Source organism: Phasianus colchicus, chromosome 2 (assembly GCF_987193195.1).
Source record: "Phasianus colchicus chromosome 2, bPhaCol1.hap1.1, whole genome shotgun sequence".
Taxonomy (NCBI): Eukaryota; Metazoa; Chordata; class Aves; order Galliformes; family Phasianidae; genus Phasianus; species Phasianus colchicus.
In genome coordinates, this window is record NC_143437.1 from 46,377,910 (window position 1) to 46,399,263 (window position 21,354).

General features: G+C 35.6%; 1 protein-coding gene across 1 annotated transcript in view; it reads right to left on the reverse strand.

The window, feature by feature from the left end:
• SHPRH (SNF2 histone linker PHD RING helicase) overlaps positions 1-21,354 on the reverse strand; it is a 55,253-nt gene that overhangs the window by 12,001 nt on the left and 21,898 nt on the right. The window contains exons 16-29 of the mRNA XM_031612295.2: positions 20,120-20,208; positions 18,427-18,516; positions 15,715-15,822; positions 14,796-14,938; positions 13,108-13,281; positions 12,477-12,539; positions 11,155-11,380; positions 9,725-9,868; positions 9,243-9,344; positions 8,374-8,445; positions 7,244-7,432; positions 2,434-2,526; positions 1,867-1,953; positions 1,219-1,397 (exon numbers count right to left, since the gene is read on the reverse strand). Of these exons, the coding sequence (XP_031468155.2) occupies positions 1,219-1,397; positions 1,867-1,953; positions 2,434-2,526; positions 7,244-7,432; positions 8,374-8,445; positions 9,243-9,344; positions 9,725-9,868; positions 11,155-11,380; positions 12,477-12,539; positions 13,108-13,281; positions 14,796-14,938; positions 15,715-15,822; positions 18,427-18,516; positions 20,120-20,208 (1,759 nt within the window). The remainder of the gene's footprint in view (positions 1-1,218; positions 1,398-1,866; positions 1,954-2,433; positions 2,527-7,243; positions 7,433-8,373; positions 8,446-9,242; positions 9,345-9,724; positions 9,869-11,154; positions 11,381-12,476; positions 12,540-13,107; positions 13,282-14,795; positions 14,939-15,714; positions 15,823-18,426; positions 18,517-20,119; positions 20,209-21,354) is intronic.

Consider the following 21,354-nt stretch of genomic DNA (forward strand, 5'->3'; position numbering starts at 1 on the left):
CAAAATACCCCATATCAGCAGTGAAATACCTTTCTGTACTTTCAAATTACCAGGAAATATTTTACCCCAACAGAGAAGGGCAGCTAAAAGTTATAATCATTGTATGATTTCTTAAAATACCTCCTTAAAATAAACCAACAATTCAATCACAAGGAGTACTCTGCATGGAAAACTGTTTCCTATTGTGATTTACTCTCTCTTGATCCTCATTCACACTCCTCTGAGCTTATGCACCCTGTGTTGTTTGCAAAAACTACTTCCACAAAAGTGTGAATACTGAATACTGTTTCCATCTTGCAAGCTTTTTGCAACTCTCAGATAGTTTTCCTATTTTTTTTAAAACATAAAAGAAAACCCTTCCATTTTATCTATTATACACTTTTATAAAATTATTTTGAATTTGTAACTGTCTGTCGATATACACACACACATACAGACACACACAGTTTGAGTCATTCTCTAATCATAGAAAATGAAGAGAAATACTTGGAAAAAATAAAGTGACAGACACTCTGAGTTGGAACAATTCCCATCTAGTCTAGTAATTTGTCTTTGATGGAAGCCAAAGCTAGCAAAAGACTATTTAAAATATACAGAGAAGGTGTAAGAGATTATTTTTCCCTAATACTTTCTACGCTATAGCCATAGCCATTTGCTAATCAAGTACTTGAACCAGATGCGGTATTTGGGAGTTTCTCTTCTGAATTTGCTCAGTCTCTATTAACTAAGATAAGTACTGACAGGGTACTAACCTAAGACAGTGATTAGGGCATTCTCCTAAGTGGAAAGTGTACTTGAATGCCGAGGCAATACAGGCTGGAATGTTAGTTTCAGATATCCTGGTGAAGGCTGCATTTTCTATCAAGAGAGATTATTCTCATTATAACAGCACTGATTTCAAAACAAACATTATGCAGCTTGTAATTTGGTGCTGGGAATGACCAGACAGAACAAGCCTCTCAAAGAAACCTGAATGGGCAATATCTGAACACAGCCTCATATGACACAAACGCTGAGTTGATCTGACCTGCAAATCTGAGATGTTTCTGGACACATCTAGAGATAGAACTTCAAAGTTAAAAACTAAGGCTTCAAAGGCAAACAGATTTCCACTATCTCCAAAACTGATAAGTTCAGAGAACTAGATTTATTCTGACTACAGTACACGGCTCTATTCTGAACCATATCTAACCCTCTTAAAGCAATTTTAATTCTTACTTTGTCTGGCCAATACGATGAACTCTGCCAATGGCCTGAAGCTCATGTGCAGGATTCAGAATAGGTTCCACAAGGAGAACGTGAGTTGCTTCTATTATGTTTAGTCCATTGGAACCAGTGTGAAGGGGTAGCAGCAAAATATTTATCTTGGGATCGTATTTAAATGCAGACAGATTTTCCTGAAAGGCAAAGATCACAACAGTGTGATAAAAGCTCCTCAAAAAAGACTGTGGAGGACAGCTTTACATTTTCAAGTAATTATAGCAGATATGACAAGCCCCATACTGACAGTCTTGCAGCATGATTGATTCAAGACCAGTTATCACCAAACAGATGCAGGCAGGTTATCAGGAAGGCAAGCAACACTAACCAGCATCTCATCCTTAGCATTTCAATACTGGCATGAATATGCCAACATTACTTTTCAGGAGATAATTTATTGTTTTTATCTCCAAAGGCTTTAAGTTGTGGTTTCTGGTAAATATAATTTTTAGAATTAACCATTTGGAGATAAAAAATTCTCCTCAACACATTTCCTGCTCTTTCAGTTTCCACAATGAAACAAAGATGTAGAAGGATCAAATCAGTTTTTGTGACTTGCAATTTTCTCCCACTGAAATAATCTAAAGAAAAATATCATTTATGTACCTGAAATTTACTAATTCCATTGATTTGAGAAAAAGTCATATTGTTGTCATACAAAGCTTTAGCAATTATGTCCAACACATCTTGCCACTGTAAAAAAAACAACAGAAATAACTATTACAAACAGTAGTGACAGCTTAAATATACTAAGTCCATTAAAAGTACTAACATTTAAGGTTTAAAAAAAATAAAAAGCTGTGTGGGAAAAACCATCAAAATCAAAATAAGAAAGGTAACTAAAATTCAGCTTGAATAAAAGAAACTGTCAGTCAACTCAAAAATGGTTTTACAATCTATCAAAAATATACGGGCATCAAATTTAAAGATATATAGAATTGCTAATTTCTCCTATTCAAGTGTTTGTTGACAAGCTGTTACACCTGTTGACAAGGATTACTGATCATGCCTCAGGAAAATGAACTGTTCTACAAATTCCCGAAACCATCAAGAGGCTGCACAGAATGACTCAATGTTCTGCTACCTAAAACCAAATCCCTGAAAATATTATGACTGTTTTAAACTCACAGAAAACACATACACAAAGACAAAATAGAAAATGATGATCAATACCGTTGAGAAAACCAAGGACTTAGCCCCTGGATCTTTAAATTGAATTCTCTTCAGTGTTCGAACCACGGCTTCCACTTTGGTGGAATGACTTCCCTTTGAAAACAAAAGAACAACATTAGTAGAGTAGTATGTTAAAAAACGTCTTCTAAATCCATTCTTTTATTAAATAATTCTGCATTAGGACTCTTACATGTCTTACATCTCAAAAAGAGATCGGCAAACTGTTTCATAAAGCTGTGCTTTTTAAAAGAAAAAAAAAGATAATACTTTAATTTTGAAGATTCCTGACCCACCTAGATGACAACCCTCCCAGGTAGAAATGGGGAACAAATTTAAACATTACCAACTTGGAGGAACGATAGGTTAAGCAGCACTGAACTGCTTTTAAACCTTTCATGTAATGCACTGCTACAGGATCAGTGATGTATTATAATACAAGCAGTAGCTAGAAGAAGGAAGGCCTACAGATGCATCTGTCTAATTCTGGATGAGGCAGAACAGATATCCCAAATAAAACAACTGCACTAACATGACAGCTAGGCTTGCTGAGGTTTAAATTATCAGCATGTTCTTTACAGTTTTCCAAACTGACCTTCAAACTTACAGAAAGTTTTCACAAAAACAACCTGCACAAAACTTTTCTCTGTTGCTTTTGTTTCTCACTCTGGCAACACTGAAGTTACACTCAATACTATAATGCAGTCTAATTATCTCAAAATATTAAGAAACTAGTACGTAAGATGAATGTAATTACATGAAAGATTGTGCACTGCCACAAAAACAGATTCTGCATTTGTAAGTAGTTCAGTGCTTAAGGAACTCAATACTACATTCTTCTCCTTGTTCACTTTTGTATCTGTAATCTTCCCTTTCCCAATAAGCTGTAAAAAGGACTCTAAAAAAGTAGAATAATAAAAGAGTTCTTTAGTATCCCCCTCTATTTCTTTCAGCATGCACTTCATATTACATTACTACATAAATATATGTAATGTAAAAAATATATATAAATATTAAGAAGCCCATATTTAATTGCTTATTAGTTCTCACATGTATAGCAATAGCTGCACAAGATTCAACTTGACAAATAATGTTTTATTTCTGCTTGCACCTGTCCTCCGTACACTGAACTAACTATGTTGGCTTGCTACAATGATGGATCAAGTTTACTCAAGTTATGCTGCTTGCAGAACTGGTAGGGAAGGATGACAGCAGTCTAAGTACAAGCCGGAAGCCAATGTTTGTCTGTGTGGTCATTCATGTGTTATGCAGTTAAGTGAATGCTCCTGAAGACTTTCTGTAGGCTGATGTATCAAAGGCTGCAATGAGCAATACCACTGCCTTTCTGACGGTCTTCCATAATGATTGCAGCTCTGTCATAGACATAGCAGCAAACCATTTTTTTCATGACACCTCTATTGCTCCTAGCAAACATGAACACAGTTTTCAAAAGTTGAACAGACAATTGACAACGCTTAGGTATTATGATCTGCAAGGATGAAAGACATTTGCAGTCTTACAGCTGCTCATGGCAGAACCATCTTCAATTGGAAGATCTGAAGCTAACTGAAGGCAATTCCTATAGTTCCCAGGATCATTTTTGTGTTTTTCTGAAATTATCCATAGATAATTTCATTGCTGACAATTCGAGCTAATTTGCTCCAAATGTGTTTTCCACAGAAACGTTTCATGAAAGAAAAATGAAACAGAAGGAAAGGACAGCCTCTTTATCCTCAGACCGCATTTTATTTTATCTTGTTCATGTAAAACCTTTCACACAATTAATGAAGTTTGTATAAATTTAGTGAACAATGCAGTCAAGTTTACTCCAACAGCATTTAACTCAATTTTAACAAATGGCTAAGTTAACCACTTATCCTTACCCTATTATGTTTCTGTAAATTAGCATAGTTTTGTTACTTCACAGCACTTTACTTTGCAGAAACTGCATTTACATTATTCAGAATCTTCCACTGCTTGTAAAGCAACTATTTTTTACATACAATATCAAATCTACTGAGAAACAAAAAGCAATTCACTAACTAAACTTCTGTTAGTAAGAAAACTACTTGCAGGAAGCCAATCCATGGCTTCCAAATCAATCCAAATTAATGCCATCTGTGCTCAGCCTGTGTACCTGTGTAGACAGAGTAACCTTCACATTCTTCCTCAAGTATCAGTCTTTCCTGCTGATATTCTTCATTAGGATTACCTGTCTCAGTATTCAAAGCTGGACACTCATGGAGAATACATTTTATAGGCGTGAACTGCTACAATACTGAAGTCCTTTGCCCTCTCCGCAGGCAGGGCATGAATTTCAGCTAACCATTATTTAACTGTGTAAATAATCTTTCCAAGCTTTTAATACTCCAGTATTTTGGCCAAAATGAACAAAAGAAACAAGTCAGCTTTCACTGTTTTTCTGGCAGTTTCTTGCTGCCTGTAAGTTCTACCCCTCCCCCTAAAAAACTCTCACAACCTTATCAAGTCCAATTTTTCCTTGCTAGAAGACAGTAGCTGTAGCCACTGTTGTTGATTTTTCCACCCGTTAGACTTCCCGTGACTCACATGTTAGAAATCTGACTTTGTACACGATCAGTTAGAGGAACTATGATGGAGAAAAAAGCCAACACAGTACAACACTCAAAGTGCTCACACTTTTTGCTCTGTTTTTTAAAACATAATAGTGAAGTGCAGAAAGCTTTCCGTCCCACTGCTTGCATCATACTAGAAAACTATTTTAGACGTGTCATGGAACCAACAACTGACCAAAGCTTTGGTTCACAGCACACACAAGAAATGAATTTTGTTCTCAATATTTACAGTGAGGCGATAGTAATAGAAGTACCCTATTATGAGCACTTTGTAAAGGCTAACTGAAAAACAAAAGTTACCCAACTCATTAACCGTGCACCTTGAAGTTTGTTATTTTCTTGAATATCCAGATAAGAATACATCAATAGATGACCCAGTTCTAGTTATCAAACAGGAAACATTAGAATCAAAACTACAAACAATGTCTCAGATGACAGGCTAGCAACACCCACTGTAACATTAACCAGAGAGTGGAAGCCTTTACAGAAGCAAAACATACAGTAAAGCTTCTTCTCAGTATAAAACACTCCCTTTTATGGTAGTCCTTTCAGGTCTAATTCAGTAACTTCACGTGGCTAATGCCAGCAGAAAGCAGCAAGATTTATAGGACAAAAAGGAAAAAGTAGTACTGAATACTGAAAGAGATCAGAGTGATTGAGAACCTTCAGATGAAAGCATAAGAGCTGAATAAATGACGATTGTTATACAGCAGCTGAAGATATTAATCATAGCCTCAACATTTGACAGTAACCATGAGTTAGTTACCCTTTGTAAACAACTATCCTTAGAGGAATGCAAAGTGGAAAGATAAAAATAATTCTGTCTGATTTGATAGTAGATACAGTTAAGCTACAATATAAATTGTTCCTCTTTAATAATACAAAATGCAAATTCATATACCTCAAGTTTCCAATGCAAGCTTATAATGCATGACAGTAGATGACCTGTTCCTTCTGCATTTTACTCAAGAAATTAAGAAATTTAGTTATTTCAGTCTATTTAAATTGGCTATTTTACTTTAAGTAACTTATCAAACATATTTGAAGTTTTCTTGTTAGAATCAAGATTCTCTAAGCACTTAATAAACAGTATTTTCAAACATGTCTAAAGTGAGGCCCTCATAAGCAGCACTTCAAAAATGCAGTCTATCTACTCCCCCTGGTGCCACATGCTGTCAACTACCTTAACTCTAATAATTTCATTTATGAAGCATCTACTTTAAAAGAAATTCCAGTTCAACAGGAAGCCTGACATAACAGACAAGTACGACAGCATTAACTTCAGCAAAAGTCAGCAACTCTATTATACCCACAGGGTTCAATGGAGAGTTGCATAGGTAACATGGAGTCTCTCAGCATGTTATTGCTTCTAACTATCCTAACCAAATAAAAACTATGATTGTTACATCCAGATGTATCATAATCACATTCTAGAAAAGACAGCAGTATCACCTAAATCAAAATATGTCTTTTAACTTTACATACCAGCACAGCCAGAGCCTTCCTTCATGCTTTCAGTTTTCGTTTGCCCATATTTAAAGAGTTGCATTTTTTCCCCTCGAATTATGGTTTGTATAGCAGACATTTCATTGATAATCAAAATGCAAAACAACAACCATATGCAGGAAGCTCAAAAAGCATTTCAGATTACTAATCTTTGGTTCAGAATCAGGATTTATATTCTCTGGCTAACTATGAAGTTTTATCAATTAAGATGAATATTTTTATTCTAAGAGTTTCATCACAGAACCATAGAATGGCCTGGGTTGAAAAGGACCACAATGATCATCTAGTTTCAACCCCCCTGCTATGTGCAGGGTTGCCAACCACTAACCAGTCTGCCCAGAGCCACATCCAGCCTGGCCTTGAATGCCTCCAGGGATGGGGCATCCACAACCTCCTTGGGCAACCTGTTCCATGTGTCACCACCCTCTGTGTGAAAAACTTCCTCCTAATATCTAACCTAAACCTCCCATCTTAGTTTAAAACCATTCCTCCTTGTCCTATCACTATCCAACCATGTGGATAGTGGCACATATAGTGAGAAGCTTTATTTTAAGAGCTTTATTTTAATTAACACGTAATTTTTAACCCATTTACCAGGCGCACTTAAAAGACTATGCATCAAAAATACATCCTCTTTCACCTCACTTTATGTTTTGTGCAACGAAACATTTCAATACTAAGTTTGGGTCTGCAAGCTTACATAAGCATTTTACCTTTACAGGAATATCATCCTCTTGATTTGCAGTTTCAGCAGTAAAGACATATGATATTTCTTTATGAGATGTTGTCTGCCTGCAAATGGCGCATTTAATTGAGCTCCGGCGGGTGCCAACACTGTACTGCTCTATGATGATAGCTATACACTCATTACAAAAACAATGCCCACACGTCAGCACAGCCCACTGTACAGGGAACAGAAAAAAAAGAGCAAGTTTCACATAAATGTGAAGGAAAAGCAGTTCCTTAATACATATTAAATTACATTTTCATAGCAAAATTATTTTCATTGAAGTCACCTGGTTAAAAATGAAGAATTTTAGAAACGTTTTCAGGATTTTAAATTAGAAGACACTGCAGTCTCATTTCCATAAATGCTGATCTTTAATGCATAGGCAGAACAAGAATTTACAACCTTTTTTAAAAAGATCATGCAAATGTTAACATGGTAAAAGTCAGTGGTTTGGGCTGGAAGGAACCTTTCAAGATCATCTGGTCCAGCCTTCCTGCCACAGGCCAGACATCTTTCACCAGATCAGGCCGTCCAAAGACTCATCCAACTTGACTTTGAGCACTTCCAGGAATGGGTCATCCATAACCTCTTTGGGTAACCTACTCCAATGTCTTCAACTATACTTGATACGAAATAAATTAGAACATGTTTGGATTTTAAGATTTTGAACAGAGAATATAGAACTTTTATTGACAACCTTTTGTTTCTAATGCAGAAACTGTTTTTCATTTGAGGGATAAGATCTACATCTCATCTGTGACTTTCCTTATTAGAGAAGTAATTTGTAAAACAATCTTTTTGTGCCACCAATTAGAGCCTGAACAATTTTTGTGAGTCCAGGTAGCAGAGGGAACTAACAGAATGACTGACAAGCAAGAAAGTTACATTTTAGGCTTTGCAAGGTTTTTTCAATTAAGTGAATGGAATTAGGACTGCTCACAAAAGAGAAAGATGTTATTTCAGGGGAAAGGATGGAACATTAGAAGAAAGGGTTTAGGTCCCATTCCAAAATCACACTCAGTTAAAGCTATATGTTGAAAAATTGACATATAGCTGACTCAGCTCCAGGTAAAGACTTTATAAAAGCAAAAACTGCTGACTGAAGCATCTTACCTGTTTTCCCAGTTGACGTGCACAGATAGGACATGGTTCTGGATTAACTCCCCCAGTAGTTTTATGTTGAGACTACAGAGTACAAAAAATAGACTGTTTCAATGAATAAAGTTAGTCTATACTTAAAAGTTTCTAGAAAAAACGAATGCTGGAATCCTTAAAGTGTATAAACACATTCAAAAATTTCACTCATGAAAAACTAAGTCTATCTTGAAGAAATAAAAAAACATAGTTCACAGTAAATAAATGAAGTGCTGCTCATGCAGCAGTCTTTCAGATGGCATCTGCATCTCTACTACAGCTTTAAAAAAATTGGAGCACAATAGAAGCTTTAAATGAGATGTTCCTCATACTTTTCGTCAGTTTGATATTGTGGGAAAACAAATACACAATCATGCTTCCTTAGGCAAAAATTGTATGTACTTGAACAGTAAGATTAATACTACCACACACATGGAGTTTGTCTTTTTTATATTCATTTGGTTTATGAAACTGCTTTTCCTGTTTAAGGAGATGAGCTCTTGGTAAAATAGCAAGTACTTGAAGAGGTATGTAATTTTACAAGGCTTCTACTGAACGCAGTCCAGTTAATTTTGAGAGTATTTTAACTGTCTGTAAGTATTTCATAGTTTTATGTTTGTGTAATTAAGTGAATTGTCAAAATATATAACGAAGTAACTATGACAATACAGTAACGTGGAGAATAGCACACGTTTTCGACACATACTGAAGAAAACAAGTTTTCTGTAAAGAAAGTTTTAAATGAAAATTTTAAATGAATATGAAAATTTTAAATGAAAAGTTTCTTCAGCTAGGGAAATACAATACATCGATTTAGTATGGTAAAGAGCGAGAGCCATAAACCTTACTTTCTCCAGATTAGTGAGATATAGAAGTTGTCCTAATTTCTTTTGAAGCTGTGATTTAGCAACTGCCTTATCATTCAGAAGTTTCACGCGGTTTTGCTCCACCTATGGAAACAGTTTTAAACACATGTATAAAAAATTAGAAAGAACACAGCTGGAATGTCTATTTTCCAACAGAAAAAAAGAAGCTTTTTTAACTAACACTAAGAAAGAAAAAAGGAAAATTTATTTCTATTTTTGCAAATATAATAATTTAAAAAGTAGGAGGTTAAATTAACCCATCATTTTCTCTATGCTCATGAATGGAAAACTGCCCATACATTTCATGTAAAGTAGTATTTTTCTTTGCTCCTCCCAGAAGTTCTAAAATCGAAACAGAGACATGCTATAGGCCTTACATATAGATCTTGATACATTTTGCTATATTTTGGGATATAGTCTTCATTTATTCTTTCAGGAAAAAAAAGTCTCATCAATTTGTTTACCTCATGTGGCTCTATGATGTGGAGAACTGGTGGATTTGGTTTTGGCTCATCAGGATGACGCACCCTCAGCCGTTCTGTAGCCATTGCTAGTTCATCAATAGCAGACACGTGATCCCTTAGCACCATCCAATACTCATGAAGTAACTATAAGAAAAGCCTAAACAAATTAGCAGCAGAACTGAGTTGAGATCCCTTTATACGAGTCCACCATACAACGCATATTATGAAAATATTTTTGGAGTAAGAGATATTTCTTTACAGAAATTCAGACACCACAACAAAATAAGGAAGACAAGATTATCCCTATACCTTTTGCTTGCTTTCTTCTCCAGTATATTTATAAAACAAGTATCTCATTTCTTCTACAACTACTACTACAATAGGTAATATAACCGAAAATCCAGAAGCAAAAAGCCTTGCAAGACTAAGCAAGTGTTGAATAAGGGGAAATGATTAACCAGTTTTTGAAGAGTACATTATTACATAGTGAACATAGCTCAAAAGTAAAGTAGCAAAGTACGTTAGCATTGGTCTTGATAAAAGAACAGACAAGCAAAAGGTGAAGATTAAATCAGACTCGGACCTCTCAAGCAAAAGGAAATGCTCACTTCCAGTCCTAGTCATTCTTTTACAGGAAGATCAGAATACCTACCAGTTTACAAGTTACTGGTAACACTGTAAAACTCCTTCCCAAGCTTTTCATAGTTTATGTACTATCTCAAGAAGTTCTTATTGATCTTACTGAAATTACAAGATCTTCTGCAAATGCAAAAAATTACTATTTATTGATCAAAAATGAAAGGAGGAAGCATTCAAAAGAAATATTTCTGATTGCATCTAGCTTATGACGCTTTTGTGAACAAAAGCTCATCTCCTTACTCCATCACTTATTTACTGCAAGGAAACCAAGTCACGCAAGCAAGCATGAAGAGAGCCATAGAATCCTCCAGTAGTTCCCTTTAGAAGAGGGAACAGGAGACCAAAGACTTTAGATTAGAATGTTTGGCAAACAACATCCAGGAAAAAAAAAGCAATAGTGACAAGACATCTGTAAGCAGAAGACTGAAGTTAAATTGAATTAAAGAACTGACCAACATTTGATTTGTGAGTCTCACTACACTCTGTGACACTCACTAAAGTCTGATTTAACTAAATATAAAAATGCATTTAATTATATCTGTGTATACTGTCACAAGAGCAACAATGAAAGCGCTTACTAACTTGCTTAGCTACCAGTATGGCTCTTTTAAAAATCCTTAAATCATATCTAAGTCATTAATTCAAACTGTGTAATAAGCACCATGAAAATGCTTTTTGAAGAAAGACTTTCAGGAGCACAACTTCGATAATTATCCATCCACAGCTTAAATTTGTTTATATTATATGAAATGAACTATATAACTGTTTCTTTGCCATCTCATTTACTGTACCTTATATTCCTTTTTCCATGCTTCAAAGAGTTCCAGAAATATGCTACCTTCTTCAGTTAGCTTAACATCCAGCCGGTGTGCTTTGGCAAATGAAAGAATAGCTTTCAGGGCACGCTCAGTTTCACTAGCTGCCCACAGTCCTCTACTTGTGGTGGGCAAACGATCATCAACAAGACCTTCTTCATCTTCTATCATCTCTTCAAATATAGCCATTTGGCCTTTAACACTTAAAAATAAAACCAGCAACTTAGCACTGATACAGAACTCCACATCAGTTTCTAACTATTTATCATATATTTCAACCTTCTAATATTTGATTAAAGGAAAAAGCAAACCAAACAAGTATAGACTGTACATCTGTTTCACTATTTGATATCTCAAACTTACTTGAACACAGCAAATCTGGCACCAGCAATTAAATCACTGTATATGCTATTTCTCAGCTCAGATTCGTTAATAGCTTTTTGTAAATGCTTAGACATCTTAATTACCTTCATTAGTTAAGAATAATTCTAGAATACCACATTAAAAGAAAACCAATTGACTTCTTTGATCAGCAGCAGAAGCAAATTCTGAAGCAAAATAAAATGCCGTGCATTGCACTGTACAAGAACACGACAGCTTCTCTGCTCCCTCCTTAACAAGCAAGGCCTATTCAGAAAACACCCTAATGTTTCTTAACGACTGCACTGATCATAACGGAGCTCCCACTAGTGCAGAAATCTCAAGATACTTGACTTTGGCTCTGTCACTGTGAGGGATATAAGAGAAAAGTAAAAAAGGACTCAGAGGGCTGTAATCCACATCTCAGTACTGTTGACTATATCAATTTCTTTCACACCATGGGCTGGTGCAACCTTTCCTTCAGGTCACAGCTGCATTCAGACCTTTGAGGCTTTAGTAAAATTGTGTTGAGTTTGTATAGAGTAATAAAAAAAATAGAAATCAGAAAGGATATGTTATTACACCATTTATAACCAAACTGCAGACAAATACTTGCACAAACAGGAAAACCTAAACCATATAGCATACCTATAGTTACAACATGCACTTTCTGAACACTTCAACACTGCATTTCAAACATACTGCCAAGTTACAGCAGTCTGAGAAAAAGTAGCTTGTATTTGCTCTATCTACATAACTTTTTCAAATTAATTTTACACAGAAAATTAAATCTGAGTAAAGACATTGCTATCAAGATGACAGGCAAGAAGTTGCCGTAACCTCTTCATGAAGTACCCCAGAAAATGTAAAGCAAAAAGTAAGACAATCCAGTTCACTTCTCTTTCTGTAATGAGAAATTTATAAAGTTATGTACTTACGTATGAGAAAAGAGTTTTGACTCATATTCTGTGAACAACTCATCAGCCTTACAGAAGACACAGCTGCAATACAGAAGATTGAAAAAAAGCACTCAGAATTTGATCAGGAGACAATTCTGCAATTTCTGATTCCAAAATTAAAAAAACCACAGAGAGCCCTCAAAAAAAAAAAAAAGCAACTTAAATATTATATTTATACAGTACAGCATGTGATAACAAAGCATTTCATAGGCATAGCATTATTCTATCATTCTATAAAGTTCTCAACTAGTAGAGTGGCCAAGCATAGGAACAAGCTACGCAGGGAAGTGGTCATGGCACCAAGCTTCTCTGTGTTCCAGAAGCATTTCAACAATGCTCTTGAATATATGATTTAACTCCTAGGTTGCTCTGTGTGGAGATGAAGTTAGATTTGATGACACTCATGGGTTCCTTCTACCTTCAGATATTCTATGACTCTATGATTCTATAAAGACAAAAGTCATGATTCTAACAGTTGGACCTGTGATGTCTGCGTACAAAAAAAGTCCCGAATTCATAATGACGACTTGAATCTTTTTTCTCATTTCAATTAAAGGAAAAAAAATCATTAATACATCTCTAAAATATATTTTACATTTCCTAGACATACTTGTTAAGTGGAAGTCTAACAGGTCGCAAGTGGCAAATAGTGGCAGCCTCAATAACCTCCTTTGAGGGAGGGCCTTCTAAGTTTTTCACTGCTTCTCTTACAATCTTCTGGAACTTCTTCACTTCATCCATCTGGGTTGTGAGCAGGTACTGAAGGCCTCTACAGTCTCTGAATCTGATGTAAAGAAAAAGGAAACTAATAGCACACAGTCACCTAATCCAAATTTAATTCAGTATTTTGAAGAAGGGAAGTAATAATATTTGACAACATACCAAATTCAAACAAATGCTTACTGCTAATGTGATGCTATCTGTTAGGAATCATTCTGTTACATCCCTTGAGATGATGCCTGGTGTTTGTTGAATAGAAAGACTCTTTTCAAGGCTTGAGCATGATCAACATCAGTAGCCAACACTACTAACACTAACCAGCAACATTCTGAACCACACTACAAATCTTCTGAATGCAAGCAACTATGCACTCTCGTATGTCTCGTTTGCATCTGTTGGCAAACTTATTTTCAATAAGCTGTGCAGTTCACAATGAACATGTGCGTTCACTGCAAGAAGTACATTGCTTATTAAGTACTTGGCTTACAAACAAAATCGTTGAAAATGGACATTAAAGTGAACTATTTTCCTAAAACTTAGCTGTCTTTCTTGATTACATATGGAACATGAACACCAGTAAAGCACTTCTATACTGTGTTCTTCCTGTGGGCTCCTTTACTGGGGGTGCACTATTCATACAATGTCTGACACTCATATGCAAGACTCTGCTTCTGTGCCTCAAGGGAATTCTGATCATAAACATCCACTTTGTAAAGCAAGCAGAGAAAAGCAAAAGGTTTGCCAACACTACTGAAGTTTGGATTTCAAAATGACCTAGTTAAGCAAATATGAATTTGCCTAACTAAGTAGCCTAAAATTATACACATACTGGAATCACAAGTCTACTGTTAATAAAACTCTTTAATATTCCAGACTTACCACATGGGACAAATCTCCATGCAAGTTGATGAACATAAATCTCTGAGCAAGGGTTGGAATCTATAAGCAGGGAGTTCTGCTAGGTGACCTCCAGATGTCATTCTAATCCATTATTACATAATTTCACAAAAACTGGAATTGCTTCAGAGTATCACACAAATACTACTAACTGCTTGACCTGATTTCCCATATCAGAAATTCCATTCTATACAAGTACAATAAAGAGCACCCAGTAAGAGAATTTGTTTACACAACATGAGCCTGTAAAGTACTGCTTCCTAAGTTTAGATTCTTTCTTTTTAACATAGTGATGCTATTTTATGTTGTTAAAGACTTTCTGATATAGTCCATTCGCTTCCCATTTCTGCAAGCCAGATTCTTCTAGAGGTCATCCAATTTTAGTGTAATAAACTTTCAATCTCTCATCCAGCAGTTGCTATAAAAACTATAAAACCACAGTATGATAATAAAGAAGAACACTTTAAAGAATGCTTATCTAGGAGAAAAGTGTAATTGTCCTGTTTTTCCTTCCAAACCCAGGTAGTTATGATTTTCTGGACTGTAATTGAAACTTAATTGCAGCCTAGATGCTCTAAAGCTTAAGTGCCTGCTATTTAACTGCAACTGTTAGCACAAACTGATTAGAAGACTTGAGCAGACATAACTGTATTCGTTAGCCTATTTCAGCTATTATCTTACTTATCTGCCATGGAGAGTTTATTTGTCTGTTGTTTGTAGTTGCAGGTTATTTCATTTTGCACACGCTGAACAAGCTCTTCATCGATGGCATACTGTATTGCTGTCTGGATGACATCCAACCACCAAGGAGAACTAGAATGAATCTGTCCACAAACAAACAGACTTATCTGTGATCATTCAACAATCAATTTACACCTTGTGGCAGAGGCTTATACTGCTCTTTAAGCTATGCTTCAACACAGAATCTTATATTCCCATTCCGATATATACATGGCAGAAAGGCTGGTGCCATGGCAGGTAATTTGGCTTTTTTGACCCTGGGGTAATTTGCTCGATGCCTGTCCTGAAGGCTGCTGATGGGGCCCATCTAGGTCATAGAGGAAAATAATTTAGGCCTGGGAGCTGTCTGGGCTCAATTACAGGGCTTTAAACTAGGTTTGAAGGGAGAAGGGGTAATAGTAGGGTCATCACTCAGTCACCTTAACTAAAAGTAATCGAGACTTCAGGATAATGACTAAATGCACATCAGAAAGGAGAGTTCCTTTAGAAATAACTGAAATACCATCTGACACATCACAGAAATGTTTCAAGGGCAAAACCTGCAACATACTTACTAAAACTGTATGTGAAACACAAAGTTAAAAAAAAAAAAAGCATGGTATTAAACTTTACTAGAATCATCTCACCACTACCATGTGTTTCTTTTCTAAGCCATCCTTTCATCAAGCACTGTGAACCTCTTTGTGCAGTCAACAGAATATTTTGAGGCTCTGTGTATATGCACATACTGCTTAAGTCTCACTACAAACAGAGCTTCAAAGAACTGTTACAGACAATAAAAGCTTGGAGTTCTGGATAAACACATTACTTTAAATAGTTATAAGAATATCCAGTGACTAAATATGTACAAGGTACCTGCCTTTCTCTGGAGCTCCCGAATGGTCTGTAAAACTGGCTGTAAAGCCTGATGGGCTTCTGCGACTTCTGCATTGGATTTACTCATATAATGCTGTCGAAGTTGTTCTGCCTGTATGGAGATGAGAGTTTAACTTACTCATCCACAATTCATATTTATGTAGTAGAAAAATGCAGAAACTCCCATGTTTCTTTCTCCAGCAATATTTAGGTTTTTTTCCCCCCTCTAGAATCAAGCATTTACTAGTAAGTCCAAAGAAAACACCTGAGAAGTAAAATTATACTACTACTTATAATTATGCAAATATACTATGCCATTTTGCTTTTGGACTAGACCTAATAATACAATAGGAATACGGTGAATTATAAAAGGAACAGGAATTATGAGTTAAATTATTAATTATTCTTACTTCTCTGTATATTAAAATACATTATATTGAAGCCAAACAATAAAGAGATCCTAGAATAATGAGAACCACACAGTTTAACTTCACCACCACACATAACTTACATATAGGTTTAAATTAAGGGTTTAAATTTTATTATTTTTAGATGCATTTGATTTTTTTTTTTTGTAAATAAGTTACTTTTGACAGGGAAAACGTGTTGTGATATGCATGATATTGTCCATGCTATCATCTCTGAGATATTATCAGTACCAGATTACTTAATATCTTACTTAAAACCTGATGAACAGAAAAATCTTCGTAATTGTTCACAACTGTAATACAATAAACAAGCTCTGCTTTATAAGTGAAATATTTTGATGTTGATATCAGGAAAAAGTAGTATAAATAAATTGCTAGAGTTTTAAGGCAAGTAAAAAAGAAAGGACAGTAACAGTGGTAGAAGCTCCTCTAAGTATTTAAGACAGCAATTCTCAGAAAAAGAAAGTAAAGTGCTGTCTATATGCAAAACTTGCACTGAAAAGAAAAATATCAGATATGCAAATACAGAAACTGATCACCATGACATAAATGGAGAGGCTGAAAGAACTGGATTTCTCTGATCTAAAGAAAGACAGACTTAGAGTACAAAATAGCAGATTTCAAAAAGCAAAATGGGCATCACCAACAACAGGGGGCCTGTCACATTACTGAAGTACACTGTAACATGTGCCTCAGGGAAGGTGAGGATTCAGAATGGCATAAACCATCAGAAAGTATCTACCTCTGAGGTGCCCTTAAAGCATCCTTGGGCACAAATTACAGCTTGAATTACTGCACCACATAGGTTGACCAGGCTGCAGCCTGGTGGTCTCCCCACTCCATAAACTTCATGGAACTGGCACCACAAACTCTCAAAGACAAACAAAAAGGAAGCAAAGGAGTGCAAGTGCAATATGAATTCAAGGATGATGACATATGCTAGAAACTAACTGGAACATAAGCTGAATGTGAGCTCATCACAAGCACCAGATTTAGTTAGTTTGAAAGGACTGAGTACATAACATAAGAAAAGGCATAATAAGAAGCAGCCACACATTCTCATTGTGGATTCAGACTCACCCTCAAGTTGGCCTCTGGATCAATAACCCACCCATCAGTAGAGAGGACCCTTCTGCCAAATGCCAGGGGATAAACAATTGAACACAGCAGGGCTGTTTTCCCAGAGGAAAACCAATACCAGCAGGATGGCTTACAAAAATTATTGCTCCTACTCATGTCCTGTATCTGTGTAATTTGGAGAAAGGCCTTAAAGAATTAATTGTAAATACCCATCCAGCTACATCAAAGAAGAATTAAACTTCTCCTTTCTTCTTCCTCACCATCACTTCTTGTTTCCTTTGTTTTTACTTGGCCTACACTGATGGGGCATGATTAGACCCAGAACCCAAAAGAAACCCTGAGCATCTCTTTATTATTTGTGAGTCATACAGGGCAATTTATAGCCTTTTTTTATATGGGAGGATCCCACACTAGCACATGACACCAGCTATTTTATCAGAGACTTCCCTGATAAGGATACAGTTTTAAAAAGCATATACAGACAGAGACTGTCATGCAGTGACTTGCTTGTCTGGCCAAAGATGGTCAATTTTTCTAGACAGGGAAGAACTTGCTACTGCAGGGTGTGTAAGTACAATGTAAGTATTACAGGGAAAGCTTGGTCAAACACCACTGGAAAAATTCAGTCTGTGAAGAAAGTAAAAAAGCAGAACCTTCTCAAGGATGTTTCAAATTATTCACACAGCACCAAAAAAATAGGTAGAAAAACAGCTTCAAAGCATGACTAAAAACATGAGTTAGAAAGCAGTAGATTTATATTCTATAAGACAGGGAAACTTTTTTTTGAATTGAGGGAACCTATACAGGAAAAATAAACTTCATCTATATAGAAAAAACTCTGACTATCTGCATTTAGAATTATAAAAGTTAAGTGTAAGGAAAAAAATCAGGAGGCACTCTTCATCAGTAACTTCTATGCAAGTTATTTACATGTGAATACTGTAGGGGTGGGGGAAAATCATAATTCAGAAGAGTTAGAACACTATAAAACACACTCAACAGAATAAGTAATGAAGCATTAAGAATAGTGTCATTTTGCTGGTCATTTCTGCTCATATCTCACATATTTTATATCATTTGATTTTACCAACCTGAAAAGGAATGCATGTAGTTAATTTGAAAGTTTTGGTTAGAGAAAATATTTAAGGATTAAAAAAATAGAAGGGTGTCCTTCAAAACGTATTTATAGAAAAGTGAACAAGATTTACCTCTGTTGAAAGCTGACTGTCACGCAAAGTTGGAGGAATTCCTGTGTGCTTTGCCAACAACTCCATCAAGTTGTGTGTGGAATGAAGTCTCTAAACAAACAAAAAAGTCACAGTAGTAATGAAAAGATACATTGCTATAACAGTGACAGGAAATGCTTAATCAGTAATTAAATCTAACAGCAAGAAAATCATTTAAAATGATTTCTCTCCCCTTCCCCCCTCCCCTCCTGGCAGCATATTATAATAAACATTGTTTTCCTCATTTTTACTAAAGATGGGAATGAAAGCAGCAAATTTATAGGCAAGTTTTCAGATTGTGTCCTGTACTCATCGTCTGAACTAAAACTGCCTTTGACTATTAAGGAAAACAAGTTATTTACCAAGAATGTGCTGTAAGATAATTCAGAACATTATATGTACAAGTCACACTAACTACTAAAGAAGAAAATATAAGGGAAAAAAAGCCCCAGAAAATTTTAACCATGTTTTGTAAATAAAAGGTGACTGCATAAAGCAAATCTTTTTGCTTACTTTTCAAGGAAGGAGAAAAAAAAATACTATATTATTTCAAGGCCACTCTCTTCCCTCTTATCCCAGGTTTATCCTATCTATCCCAAATCAGATTCCTAATGTATATTCTATAAACTGTTTTTAATAACCTCCACCACTATGTTCTTGTTCCCTTCTCACCCCCTGGACTCACTTCATCTTTACCCTATTACTACATTAAGCCACTGAAGAACACCAGCCAGCACAGCAGTTTCTACTTTCCTAGAATCAAAGCTGGGAAGCACTCAATAGCAGAATTTTATTACACAGAGTCAATAATACTAGGCAATGTACATTAAAAAAAAAAATTTACTTCATATTCAATCCTGTAAAACAGATTCATTAACAACCTTGTTACATATTACTTAAATTTATGCTGATATGGTTACATTACCTGAAAAGGAAAAAAACCTCAATTTTATAGAGATCGAAGAAGCAGAATGGAAGCATCAAACAACCAGATAAAGTCACTGAAAGACTGAGTTGCTTAATGGAGCAAGCAAAGTAAAGAAATAGATAACTGATCACACTTGAAATCTTGTCATACTGAAAAGAATTCCGGTCAATTTAGAACTGATAATTCTTGAAATATATGTTACAGACATAACTGTTTATTGATCATTAATATATATTCATATTTTTCTATTGTATCCGAAGTACATTCGTGTTTTTCCTGAAAATTAATTTCTCCATGTTTCAATACTATTTCAGAGAACATCTTGTATAGTGCAACAATTTTATTGTCTACCATTTGGCACATTAATATCATTCTTAATGTCATCTCAGCATCCTATATTTGCATTAGTATGTAAAATAATAGCATTAATGGGAGCAGTCATGGTCACATACACAAGCCTAGGAATTCAGCTTGTTAAATTTATTACAGAACAGCAGGTGGAGATCATACACTGCTTCTGGGAATTATTAAGACTGTGAAGCAAGAGCTTTTTAGAAATACAACAGCTTTTTAAAAAAGACAAATGAAGGTCACTAGAGATTCCTGTCTAAAGACCACGATAATGACAGTTGGCTGTAAGAGTCAATCAGTACACCACTTGGGAGAAAGAAAGGCATAACCTGTTAAATTAAATCTAGAGTATCCCAATTATTAACCATGTCTCTCTATGTTATAATGTTCACTCACTTGCAAGGAATCTGTCTTGAGCTTTTCTTTGTGCTCTTCAGAAGAACGTAACACTTCTCGGTACAGCTCCGCAGCTAACGTGTATTCGCCTGGATTAAAAAAAATAATCATCAAAACAAAACCATCCGCATACATATATTGTGTGATCTTTAAATATCCTGGCTGCCAGGGCTGACATTTGAAACATCATTTGAAATAAACTAAGATATTTTCATAGAGGCTGTATAACAAACAGCTTGCTGTCAAACAATCCATACTCATTCTTCTCACCCCAAAACTAGAAAAGACAAAAGCATTGTCTCTTAAACAGGGCAGGGAAGTTTCTAAGCTAAGTATCATTTGTGACTGCAAGTTTTTAAATTTCTTGATCTTAAAATATTAATCCACAATTGCCTACATAAAGAAAATCTTGCACATTACACTAAAAAAAAATCCACCATCTACAACTCATTGCAGGTATTTAGTAATAAATGTGCATTCATGTATTAGTCTTTCAGAGTACTAACTACAAGAAAAACTGTCATGCTTCAGAAACACAGAAATAACTGCATACATGTTTACAGCGTAACTGCAGATGAAGCCAGCATCACAATCACTTCTCAGAAAACAAATGAGATAAACCCATTTAAGAAGATATACAAAATTAATGCAGTGTATATAAAAGTGGAAACATTAAAAAAAGTAGAAAAAAGTGGAAATTGACAATCAGTGTGATACAGCCATAGTCTGATAGAGAATAATGGCTTGTTACTAGTGTCTATGTAGAATGAGCTATTTACAACTGAAGTCATATAGCACAGAGAAATGCAGGTCTAGCACAATAGCAGAGGCTTTGTAAAATAGATACAGGATGCAGAATAGAGGAGCACAACAGCCATGGCGTAATGCACAGGCTTGGCAGTGAATAAGGAAACCATGGCACAGGCAGACCTACAAATTGCCAAAACTGTTTTTAGGGGCAACAAAGATAATGTACTATTTCTCCTTATATTAACAAAAGGCATTAGCATTTACTGTAAATTTGGTAGTGATGTGAAACTACAGACAAATGAAGAAAAAGAAAGGTGCAGAAGCACGACAGCAAATAAAGAAGATCCTAACTGCATCCTTGCGTGCGAAATCGACGCACTGCATTCCTTCCAATGGAGAATTTCATATGCTGACAACTAGCCTCACACCTCTTTTCCCACCAGAATGAAACCACCAGCACTGCAACACAGAGGAGCTGTGGGGAC